Source organism: Macaca nemestrina, chromosome 7 (assembly GCF_043159975.1).
Source record: "Macaca nemestrina isolate mMacNem1 chromosome 7, mMacNem.hap1, whole genome shotgun sequence".
Classification (NCBI taxonomy): Eukaryota; Metazoa; Chordata; class Mammalia; order Primates; family Cercopithecidae; genus Macaca; species Macaca nemestrina.
The window spans coordinates 171,208,708-171,223,894 of record NC_092131.1 but is presented as its reverse complement, the minus strand read 5'-3'; the positions used below and the strand labels follow the sequence as shown (position 1 = coordinate 171,223,894).

General features: G+C 41.3%; 1 protein-coding gene and 1 non-coding gene across 3 annotated transcripts in view; both read left to right on the top strand.

Annotated features, from left to right (window-relative positions):
* Positions 1-15,187, top strand: part of LOC105497516 (myotubularin related protein 10) — a 53,102-nt gene that overhangs the window by 31,151 nt on the left and 6,764 nt on the right. For both annotated transcript variants that reach the window (XM_011768661.3, XM_071067238.1), the window contains 7 exons: positions 1,450-1,537; positions 1,620-1,708; positions 5,668-5,798; positions 6,928-6,997; positions 8,553-8,623; positions 12,124-12,293; positions 13,283-13,453. In XM_011768661.3, the coding sequence (XP_011766963.1) occupies positions 1,450-1,537; positions 1,620-1,708; positions 5,668-5,798; positions 6,928-6,997; positions 8,553-8,623; positions 12,124-12,293; positions 13,283-13,453 (790 nt within the window). The remainder of the gene's footprint in view (positions 1-1,449; positions 1,538-1,619; positions 1,709-5,667; positions 5,799-6,927; positions 6,998-8,552; positions 8,624-12,123; positions 12,294-13,282; positions 13,454-15,187) is intronic.
* On the top strand, positions 4,189-4,290 carry LOC112429451 (U6 spliceosomal RNA). The gene has a single exon (XR_003021687.1). It is a non-coding gene; the product is annotated as a U6 spliceosomal RNA (small nuclear RNA).

The following is a 15,187-nucleotide window of genomic DNA, read 5'->3' as shown; positions in this document are numbered from 1 at the left end:
TACCTACTATTCATTGACAAACCAGGTCATTTGTTCCCTAGAATTTTCCACATTGTAGATATTGCTGGTTTTATCCCCATGGTGTCCTGTAATGTGTTCCTCTGTCTCTAGGATTTCCTTTAAAATGTTAGCAACAGAGGCTTAATTGGATTCAGGTTCAGTACTTTTGGCAAGAATGTTTCATTAGGTGGTGCTGTGTTCTCCTGTGGGGTCACATCCCATCTCAGGCTGGCTGGCTGTGTCTCTCTCATTGTAATCTTGACTGACCAGTGGGCTTAGAGAGTGTCAACCTGATCCAGTAAAAGTTCCCCTTTTATATCAAGGTTTTAGCTCCCAAAAATAGTTTTGCATTGGGAGAGAGAATCATTGCCCAGACCATTATTTCACTAAGGATTGCGATTGTTCACCTTCTAATTCTATCATCTTTCTGCTTTTATCGAACTTTTCTCTCACCAGCTCTTTAGTGCCCCGTAACACAGTTGGTACAAGAAAAGCAATATAAATATCTACATTTTCTCCTTTACTTAACATTTTTCCGAATAGTGCGCTGGTTCCCTAGGGGATCTCCCCAAAAGTGACTAGGAATTTGTTTTTTAAATTTGTTTAATGTCATTTAGTTATATGAATTTTTTGGAATACCTTATTTTAAAAGGTCGTTGAAGTCTTCATTAGTTCACGCACATAAGCAGCTTCTTAGAAAAAAGAAGAAAAGCACTACTGTGTCGTTACTGGTTAATCCAGTACCAGGAGCTTCTGGTACAGTTCTAGGCAGGTGCTTTGCAGCATGTAGCTTGTGTCTTCTGCTTCCCCTGGAATTTAAGCTTCATGGCCAGCACACTGTGGTGTGTGTGCTGAGAAACACGTGATGGGCTGCCCAGCCACGCCGGGGAAAGAAGGAAGATGTCTTGAGGTGCAGTGAGCTTGCCCACCAGTAATTATTGTCTCATCAGTGTCCTAGAGTCTGACTATGCCTTTTAGGCATGGGGAAAGGTAGAAGAGGGACTTAAGAAGAGAGCTAAAGCTTCTGGTAGATTTGTGGGGTTTTCTTTTGTTTGTCTGGCGTCCTTAACCTCGTCAGTAACCTCCGTGTCATTAAAGTAGGAGGCCTTTCTCAGTTGTGAAAGGCCTTTGTTCTCCTGTCAAGAAAACAAAGGTTTGGATATATTTTTCAGTGAGCACGTACGTGTTTAATAGTCATTCTGGAAAATATTTCTAATACCTTCTTTGGAATTTTCTCATGCTGTAAATTTAGATTTTTAAGAATTGGTCATATCGCACATGTTTTAGACTAAGATTTCTAGGATTGTCGCTGCCCCCCATGTGGCTACTAAGTGGGGTGAACATTAAATGCGGACAACTGTGCTTAATTGTTTATGGGGTCTGCAGGAGCACACTATTCCTGCTTTTAGCACAGGACTCTTACATAATATTTTTTTTTTTCCCCTCCAGCCTTCCAGAATACTTTGTAGTGCCAAGTTCTTTAGCAGACCAAGATCTAAAGATCTTTTCCCATTCTTTTGTCGGGAGAAGGATGCCAGTAAGTGATTTCTGTTGGATTTTATGAATGCTGACGTCCATTGTTTCTACACAGTGAAGTAAGGATTCTGCCTCTCCCCTAGCTCTGGTGCTGGAGCCACTCTAATGGCAGTGCTCTTGTGCGAATGGCCCTCATTAAAGACGCGCTGCAGCAGAGGAAGATTGACCAGAGGTAATTGAGAAATGGTCGTCGTCACTTTAGATAGTTTTACTTGTCATGTATAACTACAGTGAGTTCCCTACTAATTGAAAATAGCAAAATGCATAGTCTTACTAATTAGTTAGCACCATGTTTTATGTAAGAATTGCCATTTTGAAAATAATGTGATAATATTAACTGACATTGGGGTTACACTAAATATAATTTAATTATTTGGTTTGTAAGACACTTGTGGATCTTACGTTGCTGACATCTTGCTATAACATTTTCTATAACATACTTTCAAAGTGCAGTGATATCCAATTGAGACACTTCAGGATAAATCAAACTTTTCTTGTAGTTTGATGTGTCTTATTTAGATCTACACATTTGCAATAGCTAGAACAGTGGTTTTAATTAGCCACCACAGACGAGTCTGGCATTATCTGCTGTGGTCATCAGTAACCTCCGTGTTACTAAAGTAGGGGGCCTTTCTCAGTTGTGCTCATAGCAGCGAGCAATACTATTGGTCACTCTCTCCTTAAAGCCGCCTGGGCCCTTGGCCTCTGCTCCTCTCCACTCTCCCAAAGCTCCTCTGCCTCACTGGTACTCCGTGCCTTCTGCAGACCCATCCTCTTCTCTCCATACATTACATAGATTCTAAGGCCTCTTCCTCATGTTCGTATTTTCCTAAAGAAGTTCCCCCAAGAACGTGGCTTTAGTGGCCAACACATTTATATCTTCAGACTACCTTGACTTCTATGTGGAGGTCTCAGAGACCCCTTAAACTCATTGTGTCCAAAACCAAACTTAAGGATATGGCCTCCATGCCCTCCGCCAGCCTGCTCTCAGAAACCAGGGGGTCATCCTGGATTCCTTCCTCTTTCTTTCCCTTCCCCATCCCCAGTCTCTCCTGAGATTTTCTCACTTCACTTTTCAGACACTTTACAAATCCGTGTGCTTCCACCCCAGCAATACCTCTGCCTGTGTGTTATAAGTGCCGTCATTTCCTCCTTCCATGTCTCCTCTCCCCTGGGCTCCAGCCCCCTGGACTTTGCCTGGTGTTTTCAACCTCCTTACATAGTCCAGCACTCTTCCCTTCTGGACTGCCTTCTTTGCACTCATCTGGGAACACGCTCCATGCTTACCTACTTGGCACTCACTCCTTGTTTCTTTTTTTTTTTTTGAGACAGAGTCTCACTCTGTCACCCACGCTGGAGTGCAGTGGTGCGATCTTGGCTCCCAGGTTCAAGTGCTTATCATGCCTCAGCCTCCTGAGTAGCTGGGATTACAGGCACCACCACCGCATCCATCTGATTTTTGTATTTTTAGTAGAGAAAGGGTTTTACCATGTCGGCCAGGTTGGTCTCGACTCCTGACCTCAGGTGATCCACCCACCTCGGCCTCCCGAAGTGCTGGGATTGCAGGCGTGAGCCTCCACACCCGGCTCACTCATTCTTTATATCTCAGTTCAAACGTAATTTCCTCAAGATAAGCCTTCTCTCACCTCTGAAGTTTGATCAGACCTCAAAAGTCTATGTTCCTGGAGTTCCTGAGTTGTTAACATTTGTTTCAGTTTTTAATAATATATGTGTGTGTCACAGTTTGATCACCGCCTGTCATTTTTACTCCATGAGATGTGAGACTGTGTCTGCTTTGCACACCGTTCTCTATTCAGCACCCAGGAAGCACATATGATATTTATTCAGTACTTGTGGAGTAAATGAGGAGCAGATTAACAGATCTTATAAAACAGGCTGATAGAGCCTCAGAAATTGTGTATTACAGTCCATTATTAGGGTTTTTCCACTGTACTGTGACTGACAGAGCAAATAACTGTCAAGTGACCCTCAAATGACCCTTCAGTTTTCTGGGAAGGAAGGTGACTGTGTCACACAAGTCCGTATTCTCTGTGGGTTTTGATTTACCTGAACTCTGTTTGGAATTAGCTGTCTGCTGTGTCGTACTCCAAGCCTTGTGTTTGTTAACATGCATGCTGATGAAGCGCACTGTTAGGACTTTTGCTGTTCAAGGGACAATCGTAGCATTGTTGGGTGAGAGTTAGTTGTAAAACCTTAGAATCAGTGGCAGTTTCAGTGATGTATTAAGCTGAGAATTACTTTAATGCCTTTTGTGTTTTTAGCTATCCCATTCTTCATCAGTAGAACAGATCCTCTTTGTTGTCCAACCTTGTCTCCTAACCTTTTTCCCTCAGGTGTGTCATCTAGCCCCACTGGCCTTCTTGACGTTTCTCAGCAGTCATGCTTGTTACCTGCCACAGGGCCCTTGTACTAGCTGCCCTCTGCCTAGAACACTTTCACCCCAGGTCTTTGCATTGCTTCTCTATTCATTTAGGTTTCAGCTTCAGTACCATCTTCACAGAGCAGCTGTTTTTGACCATGTGACCTAAAATAGCCTGTAATCCCATGATTACATCATCCATGGCATTCCCCACAGCCCATTTATTTCATCTTATCATCCACCCCACCCCACCAAGAATGTCAACTCCACACTTGCTTTGGCAACACAAGTAGTAAAATTGTAATGATACAGGGAAGATTAGCGTAGCCCTGCACAAAGATGACATGCAGATTCATGAAACATTCCATATTTTAATGAAATGGGAGCATATTCATGTTATTTAATTTTTAAAAATCAGTTTATCAAGCAAATGTACAGTGCCATTTTATTTTTCATGCATACGTTAAATTCCATACACATAAAGGTGCATAGAGGAAACCTAGAAAGATTACGCCAAAATTTTAGAATTCTGAGTGATTTTGTTTTTCTTACCTTTTCTAGGTGTTTTTAAACATTTCACACTAATTTATATTACTTTTTCTATTCAGGAAAAAAAAATAGCAGGTTTATTTATTTATTTATTTATTTATTTATTTATTTATTTTAAGTGGTGTGGAAGTTACCCTTTGAACATAGATGGGAATCCCAGTCCTGGCTGTTTCCTTTGAAAACATCTAGAGACTCCATGGCACATATTTGTAGCAGCCCGTTCTCTCCTTAGAGGAAGAGTGGGAGGAATTTTGGTGAATGTCTCTACTTGCAGTTCATCCTGCAGCAAATCATTAAGACTGTGGGAATAGGTGCTTTGCATTCTCTAGAGCTGGAGAATGTGAGTCTGGTTTGCCATCCTTCTATCTACATCATGTGGAAAGATGTGGGAGTGTAGGGTCTCCTTAATCTAAATGCCATGCTGCCCTCCTTGGCAGTGCTTCTGTTTCCTGGGCAAGTTTTCCAGTGAATGCGCTTTATTTTCTCCCATCAAAAATAAGGGAATGAGCCCGGGCGCGGTGGCTCGTGCCTGTAATCCCAGCACTTTGGGAGGCCGAGGGAGAGTGAATCACAAGGTTAGGAGTTCAAGACCAGCCTGGCCAACATGGTAAAACCCCGTCTCCACTAAAAATACAAAACTTAGCCAGGTGTGGTGGTGGGCACCAGTAATCCCAGCTACTCAGGAGGGTGAGGCAGGAGAATCACTTGAACCCAGGAGGGGGAGGTTGCAGTGAGCCGAGATTGCGCCACTGCACTCCAGCCCAGGCGACAGTGCGAGACTTGGTCTCAAAAAAAAAAAAAGAAAGAAGGAAATGATCTGATTAGTTCTAATGATCTAATTAGCACTGCACGTGGGGGTGGCAGTGAGGTGAATGGCAGCATTCTGCAGTAGTCAAAACCAGATGGGTGTGAGAAGTTGGATGGTAAGAGGGAAACAAAGTGTACTTGTCTTCTTGATTTTGCTCTGTTTTATGAGAATACAGAAAAATCATGCAGAGAAACCTGATGGAATAGTCTCTAAAACTGAAAAATAAGTAATGGTTCTGTCTTAAAAAAAAAAAAAAAAAAAATGAAGTAAACTCCATGAAGACAGAGACCGTAGCTGTCTCATTCCTCTCTCTATCTCCTGGTCTGTAGTAGGTGTTAAATAAATATATGCTGAAGTGAATGAGTAATGACTAAAGGATTTTTGTCTTTATTAGGATTTGTAATGCAATAACTAAAAGTCACCCACAGAGAAGTGATGTTTACAAATCAGATTTGGATAAGACCTTGCCTAATATTCAAGAAGTGCAGGCAGCGTTTGTAAAACTGAAGCAGCTATGTGTTAATGGTAATTTCATTCTTATTTCATGTATATAATGAACACAGGATACAGAGTTGTATGAGATGTCAGGAAAAATGATGTTCCTTAAAAATATAGAAACATATATTTAAGGAGTCTATGGAATTATTTGTACAAATTATATATTGTATGAGAACTTCAGAACCTCCTAAGGAATTAAGTTTAAACTACTTTTTGTTTTAGAGGGGGGAAAATGAGTATATTAAATTTCCTTCAAATCATGAAAGGTATAGTAGAATACTTTTATAAAAGCATTTGCTGAGTAGAACACTGTATTACCTTACAGACAAACTTATTAAGATTTTAATACATGCAATTATACTTTGAGATAGGTGACTTGACAACAGCTGTGTTGTATCTGTAGCCTTGGAATTCTGATATATCTGTTTGAGCGAATGTATCAGGTGGCTTCGATGTGTCCTGGGGGATGAGTCATGTGAAAGCATCTTTGGTGTAATGTGGGTCCTCCTTGAGAGAGCCTCTAATCACCAGGGAGTCAGCAAAGGCAGCCTTGCAGCAGATCTTGAGCAACGAGTGAGCACTTCCCTGGGGGAGGGCCTTGCAGGGGCGGGGTAAGGGCAAGTTGTTGAAAAAACTAGTATCCTGAATGATTATGTGCACTCTGGGTGGGGCAGTGAGGATGCCTGTCGTCATGCAGTGGCTAGCCCTCAGGCCACATGAGCGGTGCATAGAGGCACCACTGACAGCAGGGGAGGGGCAGGGAAGCAGGAGGGCAAGGCTTGCAGTAAGAAAGCCAAGGGCTAGGGCCTCGGCAGCTGACGTCACAGGTCAGGAGGGCCAGGATCAAGGCATAGGCTGAGCAGGGAAGGCTGGAATTCTTAGCTGTTGGGAGTCAGAGTTGGTTGGACTCCAAGATTTCCCTGAAAGAGCGAGAGAGATGATGATGGAGCTTCAGGGGAATGCTTTGCTTTGCTTTGTTACAGAATTGTAATGGCTTCTTAAATGCTTATTCCATGTTATTAAAGTGAAAATGCATGATATTTACTTAAAGCCAACTTTTAAATATTAGAAACTGATGTATCTCTTAACTCTGATAGGGATCATATAAAATAAACTTTAAAAAAGTAAAAATGTATATGTATATAATTTATTACAGAGCCTTTTGAAGAAACTGAAGAGAAATGGTTATCTTCACTGGAAAATACTCGATGGTTAGAATATGTAAGGTTTGTACCACTTCTTTACTTTCTTTTCCTTTAACTTTTTGAGATAATTACAGACTCACTGGAGGTACAAAAATAGCACAGAGAGCCATGTACTTACTCTTCATCCAACTTCACCCAATGGTAACGTCTCGTAACTAGAGTACAGCATCCAAACCAGGAAGCTGACATTGGGACGCTGAATAGATCTTACTCACCAGTTCATACATGCTCGTGTGTGTGTGTGCATGCACTTAACACAGCTGTGTGATTTTATCACATGTGTACGTTCACTTCACCACCACCACCACAGGAAGATACAGACCTGTTCCAGGACAAGGCTTCCCCGTGCTAGCCCTCTTATAGGTGCACCCCCATCTGTGTCTGTTAGCTACCACTAATCTCTTGTCAATCTCTATAGTTTTGTCATAAGTCAACCCCTTCCTTTTTATAAAGGGTTTATGAATTTCCCTGGTATAAAAAGTACAAAATGAGACTTTTTATCTGGTGGCTTATGCCTGTAATCCCAGCACTTTGGGAGGCCGAGGCGGGTGGATCACCTGAGGTCAGGAGTTCGAGATCAGCTTGGCCAACATTGTGAAACCCTGTCTGTACTAAAAATACAAAAATTAGCCAGGCATTGGTGGCGCACACCTGTAGTCCCAGCTCAGGAGGCTGAGGCAGGAGAATCACTTGAACCTGGGAGGCAGAGGTTGCAGTGAGCTGAGATTATGCCACCATACTCCAGCCTGGGCGATAGAGCAAGACTCCATCTCAAAAAAAAACAAAAAAAGTTACAAAGTGGGGCCGGTTGTCGTAGCTCATGCCAGTAATTCCAAAGCTTTGGGGGAGGAGGATCACTTGAGGCCAGTAGTTCACAGCCAGCCTGAGCAACATAGTGAGACCCCATCTCCACACACAAAAAATTGAAAACTAGCCAGGCATGGTGGCATGTGCCTGTTGTCCTAGGGAGCCTGAGGCAGGAGGATCACTTGAGGCCAGGAGTTCACAACCAGCCTGAGGAACATAGTGAGATGCCCATCTTCACAAAAAAATGTGAAAATTAGGCAGGCATGGTGGCTCATGCCTGTGGTCCTAGCTGCTCAGGAGGTGGAGGCAGAAGGCTCACTTGAGGCCAGGAGTTCGGGGTTACAATGAGCTATGATGTGCCACTGCACTCTAGTATGGGAGACAAAATGAGACCCTGTCTCTTAGAAAGAAAAACTACAAAATATCCTCCTTTGAGGAATTGTATAAGTACTAAAGAAACTTTTCGGTAATGTGAAAACTATGTGCATTCAGTAGAAAGCAGTCAGTCCTCTCTTGTGATGCTGAGCAGCGGCAGGGAGCCACAGCTGCCAGTCAGCCACGCATTCTCACTTCAGGGTGTTTTCAGCTTACAGTGGGTTTATCAGGGCATAAGTCACGATAAACCCATTGAGTTATCCTGGGTCATGAGTCATGGGGACATCATGAATCAAAGAGCATCTGTAAAGTGAGAAACTAGATTTGCTTGATTTCAAGTGCTTTATATATTTGTAGTGGAAATTTAACACTATTTTTCCTTTTCTCTCTTCAGGGCATTCCTTAAGCATTCAGCAGAACTTGTATACATGCTAGAAAGCAAACATCTCTCTGTAGTCCTACAAGGTAACTAAAGTAACTCCTGAAAGCACCATGACCACCATGCCAGCCAACCTTGGTTTACTGCTTATCCCCGTTCAAGTAAATCACATGAGTTTTAGCTATTTCTTATTTACTGCAGTACCATCAAAGACATTACAGATTTTGCACATCATTTGAGTAAAACAGTGGCACGGGCTGGGCGCGGTGGCTGAAACCTGTAATCCCAGCACTTTGGGAGGTCGAGGCGGGCGGATCACTTGAGGTCAGAAATTCGAGATCAGCCTGGCCACCATGGTGAAACCTTGTCTCTACTAAAAATACAAAAATTAGCCAGGCTAATGTGGTGGTGGTGGTGCATGCCTGTAGTCTAAGCTATTTGGGAGGCTGAGGCAGGAGTATCACTTGAACCTAGGAGGTGGAGGTTGCAGTGAGCAAAGATCACACCACTGCACTCCAGCCTGGGCAATACAGCAAGACTCTATCTGAAAAAAAAAAAACAAAAACAGTGGCACAAGGACTGCAAATAGAAGAATAGAAAGGAGTCCAGTTTTTACCCTTGATTAAATTATCCATTAAATTATCCTTCCTATTTTATGGGAAGGGTGGGTCCAATCCCCTAATGGATTAATACTTAGTGTTAATTTTGACAGGGCATTCTCCTGTGATTTTGCTGTCTAATTCATACAAATTTGTTTTAGTTTAAATACCTTCTGGCTCATGCTAGATTGTGACTCTAAGGAAACAGTTTGAGATGAATAAATAGACTGAACTGCTGAATAGCTAGTAATGTAGTATTTGGTAGGAATAAACGATGATGTAAAAATCAGTTAAGCAAAGGATAAGTACATATTAAATAACTTTACAGCTAACAGAATGTCTAAGTTTGCAGATAAAGTTTAATAGACTAAAAACTACCTTCTTATAATACAGTAGGCCCTTTGTACCCATGGGTTCCCCATCTGGTCAACCAAGCCAGAATTGAATATTGGGGGGGGGAAATTTTGGTCATAATGAACATGAACAGACTTTTTTTCCTTGTCATTATTATCTAAACAGTATAGTATTGAACAACTGTTTACATAGCATTTACATTGTATTAGGTGTTATAAGTAATCTAGAGGTGATTTAAAGCATACCAGAGGATGTGCATAGGTTATATGCAAATTTTACGTCATTTTCTATCCAGGACTTAAGCATTTGTGGATCTTGGTATCCAAGGGACATCCTGGAATGAGATCCTCATGGATATTGAGGGAAGACTCTGTATTCATGTTGCATAGTATATGAATACAAAATGTTGCTTAAGCTTGCAGAAGCACTTTTTTTTTTTTTTTTTGAGACAGAGTTTCACTCCTGCTGCCTAGGCTGGAGTGCAATGGCACGATCTCGACTCACTGCAACCTCCACCTCCTGGGTTCAAGCGAGTCTCCTGCTTTAGCCTCCTGAGTAGCTGGGATTACAAGCATGCACCACCACGCCCGGCTAATTTTTGTATTTTTAGTAGAGATGGGGTTTCACATTGTTGACCAGGCTGGTCTTGAACTCCTGACCTCAGATGGTCCGCCCACCTCAGCCTCCCAAAATGCTGGGATTATAGGTGTGAGCTACCGTGCCCAGCCAAGCTTCCAGAAGTACTTTAACAACTGTCAAACTTAATTGACTTTAACAAGGCAACAATCTGTAAGACTCTTAGAAAAAAATAAAATAGTAATGTGTCATATAAAGTAATCCTGAACTGATGTAGTCAGAGTGTGTTTAACTGACAAATGCATGCAGAGCCTAATAATCACAATTTCTCTCATCCAGTGGGTATTCTCATCATATCAGAGAATCCTACTCATCCTCCATTTCTCCATGCATTTGTAATAGAAAAGGCCTCAGAAGTAGCACTGAACCTTCATTTTACTAGCATTTTTATGTAAGTTTATTTTTAAACAGTTCAGTTAAAAATTTACATACTATAGAATTCACCCATTTTGAATTTGTAATTCATTAATTTTTAGTAAACATACAGAGTCCAGTTTTGGAAATTTTTCATCACCCCAAAAGTCCCAGCTCCAGGCAGCCACTAATCTTTCTGTCTCTAGATTTTCCTTTTCTGGGCATTTCATGTGAGTGGAATCATACAATATGTGGCCTTTTGCCTCTGGCTTATTTCATTCAACATACATGTTTTTGAGGTTCATTCATGCAGTGTGTATCAGCAATCTGTTCCTTTTTATTTCTGAATTCTATTCCACTGTTTGCAGATGCATTTTGCTTACCCATTTACCTGTTGATGGACATTTGGGTTGTTTTCACTTTGTGGCTGTTATGAATTATGCTGCTTCATTTATTGAGATCTTTCGTTTTATCAGCAGTGTTTTATTGTGCAGGTTTTTTATTTGTTAAATCTCAAGTATTTTATTTTTATGTCACTGTGAATATAATTGCTAATTTCATTTTCAGGTTTACTGTGTACTCAGATTGTTGTGTACAGAATTCCTGTGACCTTACTGACCTCATTTATTAGTTCTAGTAGTTATTTTGTGGATTCCATAAGAGATCCTGTATTTTTACATACAGGATCATGTTGTCTTCAAAGAGAGTTTTTACCTTTTTCTTTCTGATCTGAATGCCTTTTCTTTTCTTTTTCTTGCCTAATTGCTCTGGCTAGATTCTTCAGTACAATGAGATGGAGAAGTGTAGAGAACAGACATCCTTATCATCTTCCTGATCTTAGGGAGAAAGTATCCAGTCTTTCACCAATGAGAATAACATTAATTGTAGGTTTTTGTGGATGTCTCTCATCAGTTTAAATCAGTTCCCTTTTATTCCTAATCAGGAATGAATGTAGAATTGTATCTGATGCTTTTTCTGCATCTAATGAGATGATCGTGTTGGTTTTGTCCTTTATTACTGTGGTATGTTACTACGATTGACAGATGTTAAACCAACTTTGCATTCCTGGATAATTTGGTTTACTCATATTTTTATTGATTTTTACATCTATAATCATAAGGGATATTGGTCAATAGTTTTCTTCTGATTTCCCTGGCTGGCTTTGATAGCATGGTAATTCTGGCCTCATTGGAAAGGACAACAGCTATAAAAGACAGGAGGGAATTGTTTGCCACAGCTTCAGGTGGTAGTGAACAGTGCCACTCTCCTCATTGACTTCTCAGTATTGCCATGTGGAGTGTCAGTAGAAAGATTACCTTATACTTAATATCTTGACAAAAGAGCAGTAGAATGGAGTCCAGATGGATTTTCTACCACAAACCATTCAAATGTAAAAAGTATGAGTGATGAGCTTCTATTATCTGGCAAATATCCATGTATAAAAGACCATCTCCTGTAAATGCTAATTTAGTTTATCTACAAGTTTGTAATATTTTAGAGTTGCTGGAATCCAGTAAAATTTCCTTATACAGATTTGGAAGGCAGCCTAGGTGTGCAGAATACTAAATTATCTAGTTTACCTTTCCTTCCCTTTCTCCTCATTTTTCTATGTTGTAATCATTTTCTTTCCATTTTATTGACAGAGGAGGAAGGAAGAGACTTGAGCTGTTGTGTAGCTTCTCTTGTTCAAGTGATGCTGGATCCCTATTTTAGGACAATTATTGGATTTCAGAGTCTGATACAGAAGGAGTGGGTCATGGCAGGATATCAATTTCTAGACAGATGCAACCATCTAAAGAGATCAGAGAAAGAGGTAACAAAGTCTTGATACCTTTTTATCAGTTTTCAAGGATACACAAAATAAAATATGTGTCATTAAAAGATGAAGGGGCTTTTAAAAAATATTGTATTTAGTACAACTTAGCTTCCTTAGTCCAAAGGTAATTAATGGGTTAGAGTTCAAATTGATGTACTTATTATAAAGATTATCGTAACTATGAAGGTGAAATTGTTAAAAGTTGTCTATTGAATTTGTCTAAGTGGAAAACTACTGAAAAAATTCTGAATAAAATACTGAAAAACAGATACTAACTATTTTGAAAAATCACTTTTGGACTATCATTTTCTTAAAATGGGATACATAGGTTAAGATGGAAAGTTTGAGAGGACCACCTTTGTAATAGCTGTGGAGTTAGTGGCTGCCTTGGATCTGTAGTTAGGCTGCGTAAGGCCTTACAAATATCTTACCCGCCAGGCAGGTCAGATCAGTTTTTAGAAGGTTGTTTCAGAGAGCATATTTGACTTGTGGTGTCTCATAAAAAATAGTGGGCACCTGCTACTGCACTTGGGGAGACACCACGTGACCTAGGCTGATCCCAAAGTGTTTTCTGAAATGTGGGGACGTTTTCTGGATGCTGAGCCTACAGGATCAGCCAAACGTTAGAGAAGCTGGTTGATGGTTTTGTTTTGTTATATAATCTAAAGAATTGTTTCTAGGACATGCTTAAACACATACTTTGCTCTTCCGCCTTCATATAGTGGGCAACCCGCTCAACTCTGTGCTTTGCCATTTCAACTTGTTACACTTACTGGACAAATAAGGGTTGTGATGTTTATCATGGTTGAACATTACTTCTTGGTTTGATAGATGTGTATAGCTCAGCTTAGGAGCCAAGTGTTTTAGGCTTAGATGTTTTCTTATTCATCTCTTCTTTAACATCAGCAGTACATTTTGAAGTAAACGTGAATGGCTGAAAGGATAACTAACATTAAATGATCCCATTGTCTCTTTGTATTTGCCAGTCTCCTTTATTTTTGCTATTCTTGGACGCCACCTGGCAGCTGTTAGAACAGTATCCTGCAGCTTTCGAGTTCTCTGAAACCTACCTGGCCGTGTTGTACGACAGCACCCGGATCTCACTGTTTGGCACCTTCCTGTTCAACTCCCCTCACCAGCGAGTGAAGCAAAGCACGGTAAGCAACCCTGTGGCTGTGGCTACGTTTTTCCTTGTTTTTACAACTTTATCGAGGCATAACTGAAGTATAATTCACTGCCTATTTAAAGTCTATGATTTAAAACTCACTACCATTTTCATCTGAAATTTCTGAATGAATTATTTTGAAGACACAAAAATCTAGGAAATTATTTTTATGAATGAACATTTTTTTACTCTGATGTAAATTTTTTGTAGTAAACCCCTTTAAAGATGTAAATTAACCACCTTAAATGTCATGCTTTTGTATTTATATTTCACATTTGGGCTATTGGGTAGTAAAAAACAAAAGCTCTGTTATAGGATATTTATTTCCTAGGTCAGTAAGATAAAAATTTGTACAAAACAAGATTATTTTCCTTCAAGAGAATTTTAAGTTTCCAATCACAATTCATTGATGTAGAGGAAGAGTCATTTATGACTAAGCAGGGTCTCAAGCCAAACTTGAAAGTAGCTACTACTTGCCACTGGTGGAAACCATTCTGAACCAGAGTGCTGTTTCCCCCACCTTGAACCAGCAATGGAAGCTGACAAATGCCTTAGAGACCGTTGAGAGAAACAGAAAGGGCAGCTCTTGCGGGCCTTCAGGAAGCCTTTCTAGGAAGAGGATTCCCCTCACAGTGAGCTCCGGGGTCTTCAGCCTCAGCCTCAGCCATAAGGCCCTGGCTAGGCACATTGTGACCTGGGGAGCGGGAAACCTGAGTTCTGGCCTTGGTCTGGGAAAAGTGCTAGGCCCATGTTCCACTCAGGCTTCAGCCTGAGAGTCGACGTTCCTAACCTGTAAAATGGATCTGTCAAACTAACACTTATACCTTTAGTCTCGTAAAAGGTGAAAACATTTTGTAAACTGTGAAGCATTATGCAAATTTTCCTAAAGACATATGAATTCTGGATTTGTTGGTGTAAAAGACAAAACACACTGGTCAGTTAAGGAGCTGATTTAGGCTATTGCAGGAGGGAGAACTTAATTTAACGGGCATCCAAAAGAAAAGGACAAGATCCAGGATTTTATAGAGTCAGAAAACGGGAATCAGGAGGAAGGGCAGTCTCAGTCCACAGGAGCCAGTTCTCGGGACACAAAAGGCAGGAGAGATTGTCCAACATTGCCACTTTTGGGGACCCAGGGCTCAAAGAAACAACACCGTCGGCCCATCTCTACAAAAAATACAAAAATTAGCCGGACGTGGTGGTGCACACCTGTGGTCCCAGCTGCTGGAGAGGCTGAGGTGGGAGGATGACTTAAGCCCAGGAGGCAGAGATTGCAGTGAGCTGAGACCGTGCCACTACACTCCAGCCTGGGTGACAGAGCCAGAATCTGTCCCCTGCCCACCCTACCAGGAAAGTTTGACCTTTCCAGATACTGTGCTGAGGACCAGTGATACAGGCTCAGAGGCTCCTGAGGCATGGAACGCTCATTTGTTTTAAAATACATGTTCTCCCAGTTGCTCGTTTTCATTTGTTGTCACCGTAATCATTCTTGGGCCCCCTCTCTGCCTCCAGCTAGGCTTTCCCTCGGCCTTGTTTGCCTCCTTCAGCTCTTCCCCATTCTCTCCCTTCACTACCCCGTGTACACACAGTGTGAGCCTGCAAAAGGTGCGTGAGGTGAGGACAAAGACTTTGGGGTCTGGGGACTGGGCAGCGCGTGGGTGGGTGTTTGCGTGGAGGACTCCCAGCCCCAGACACCACTGCCTCTGCTGCTTGGCTGATGCTGCGT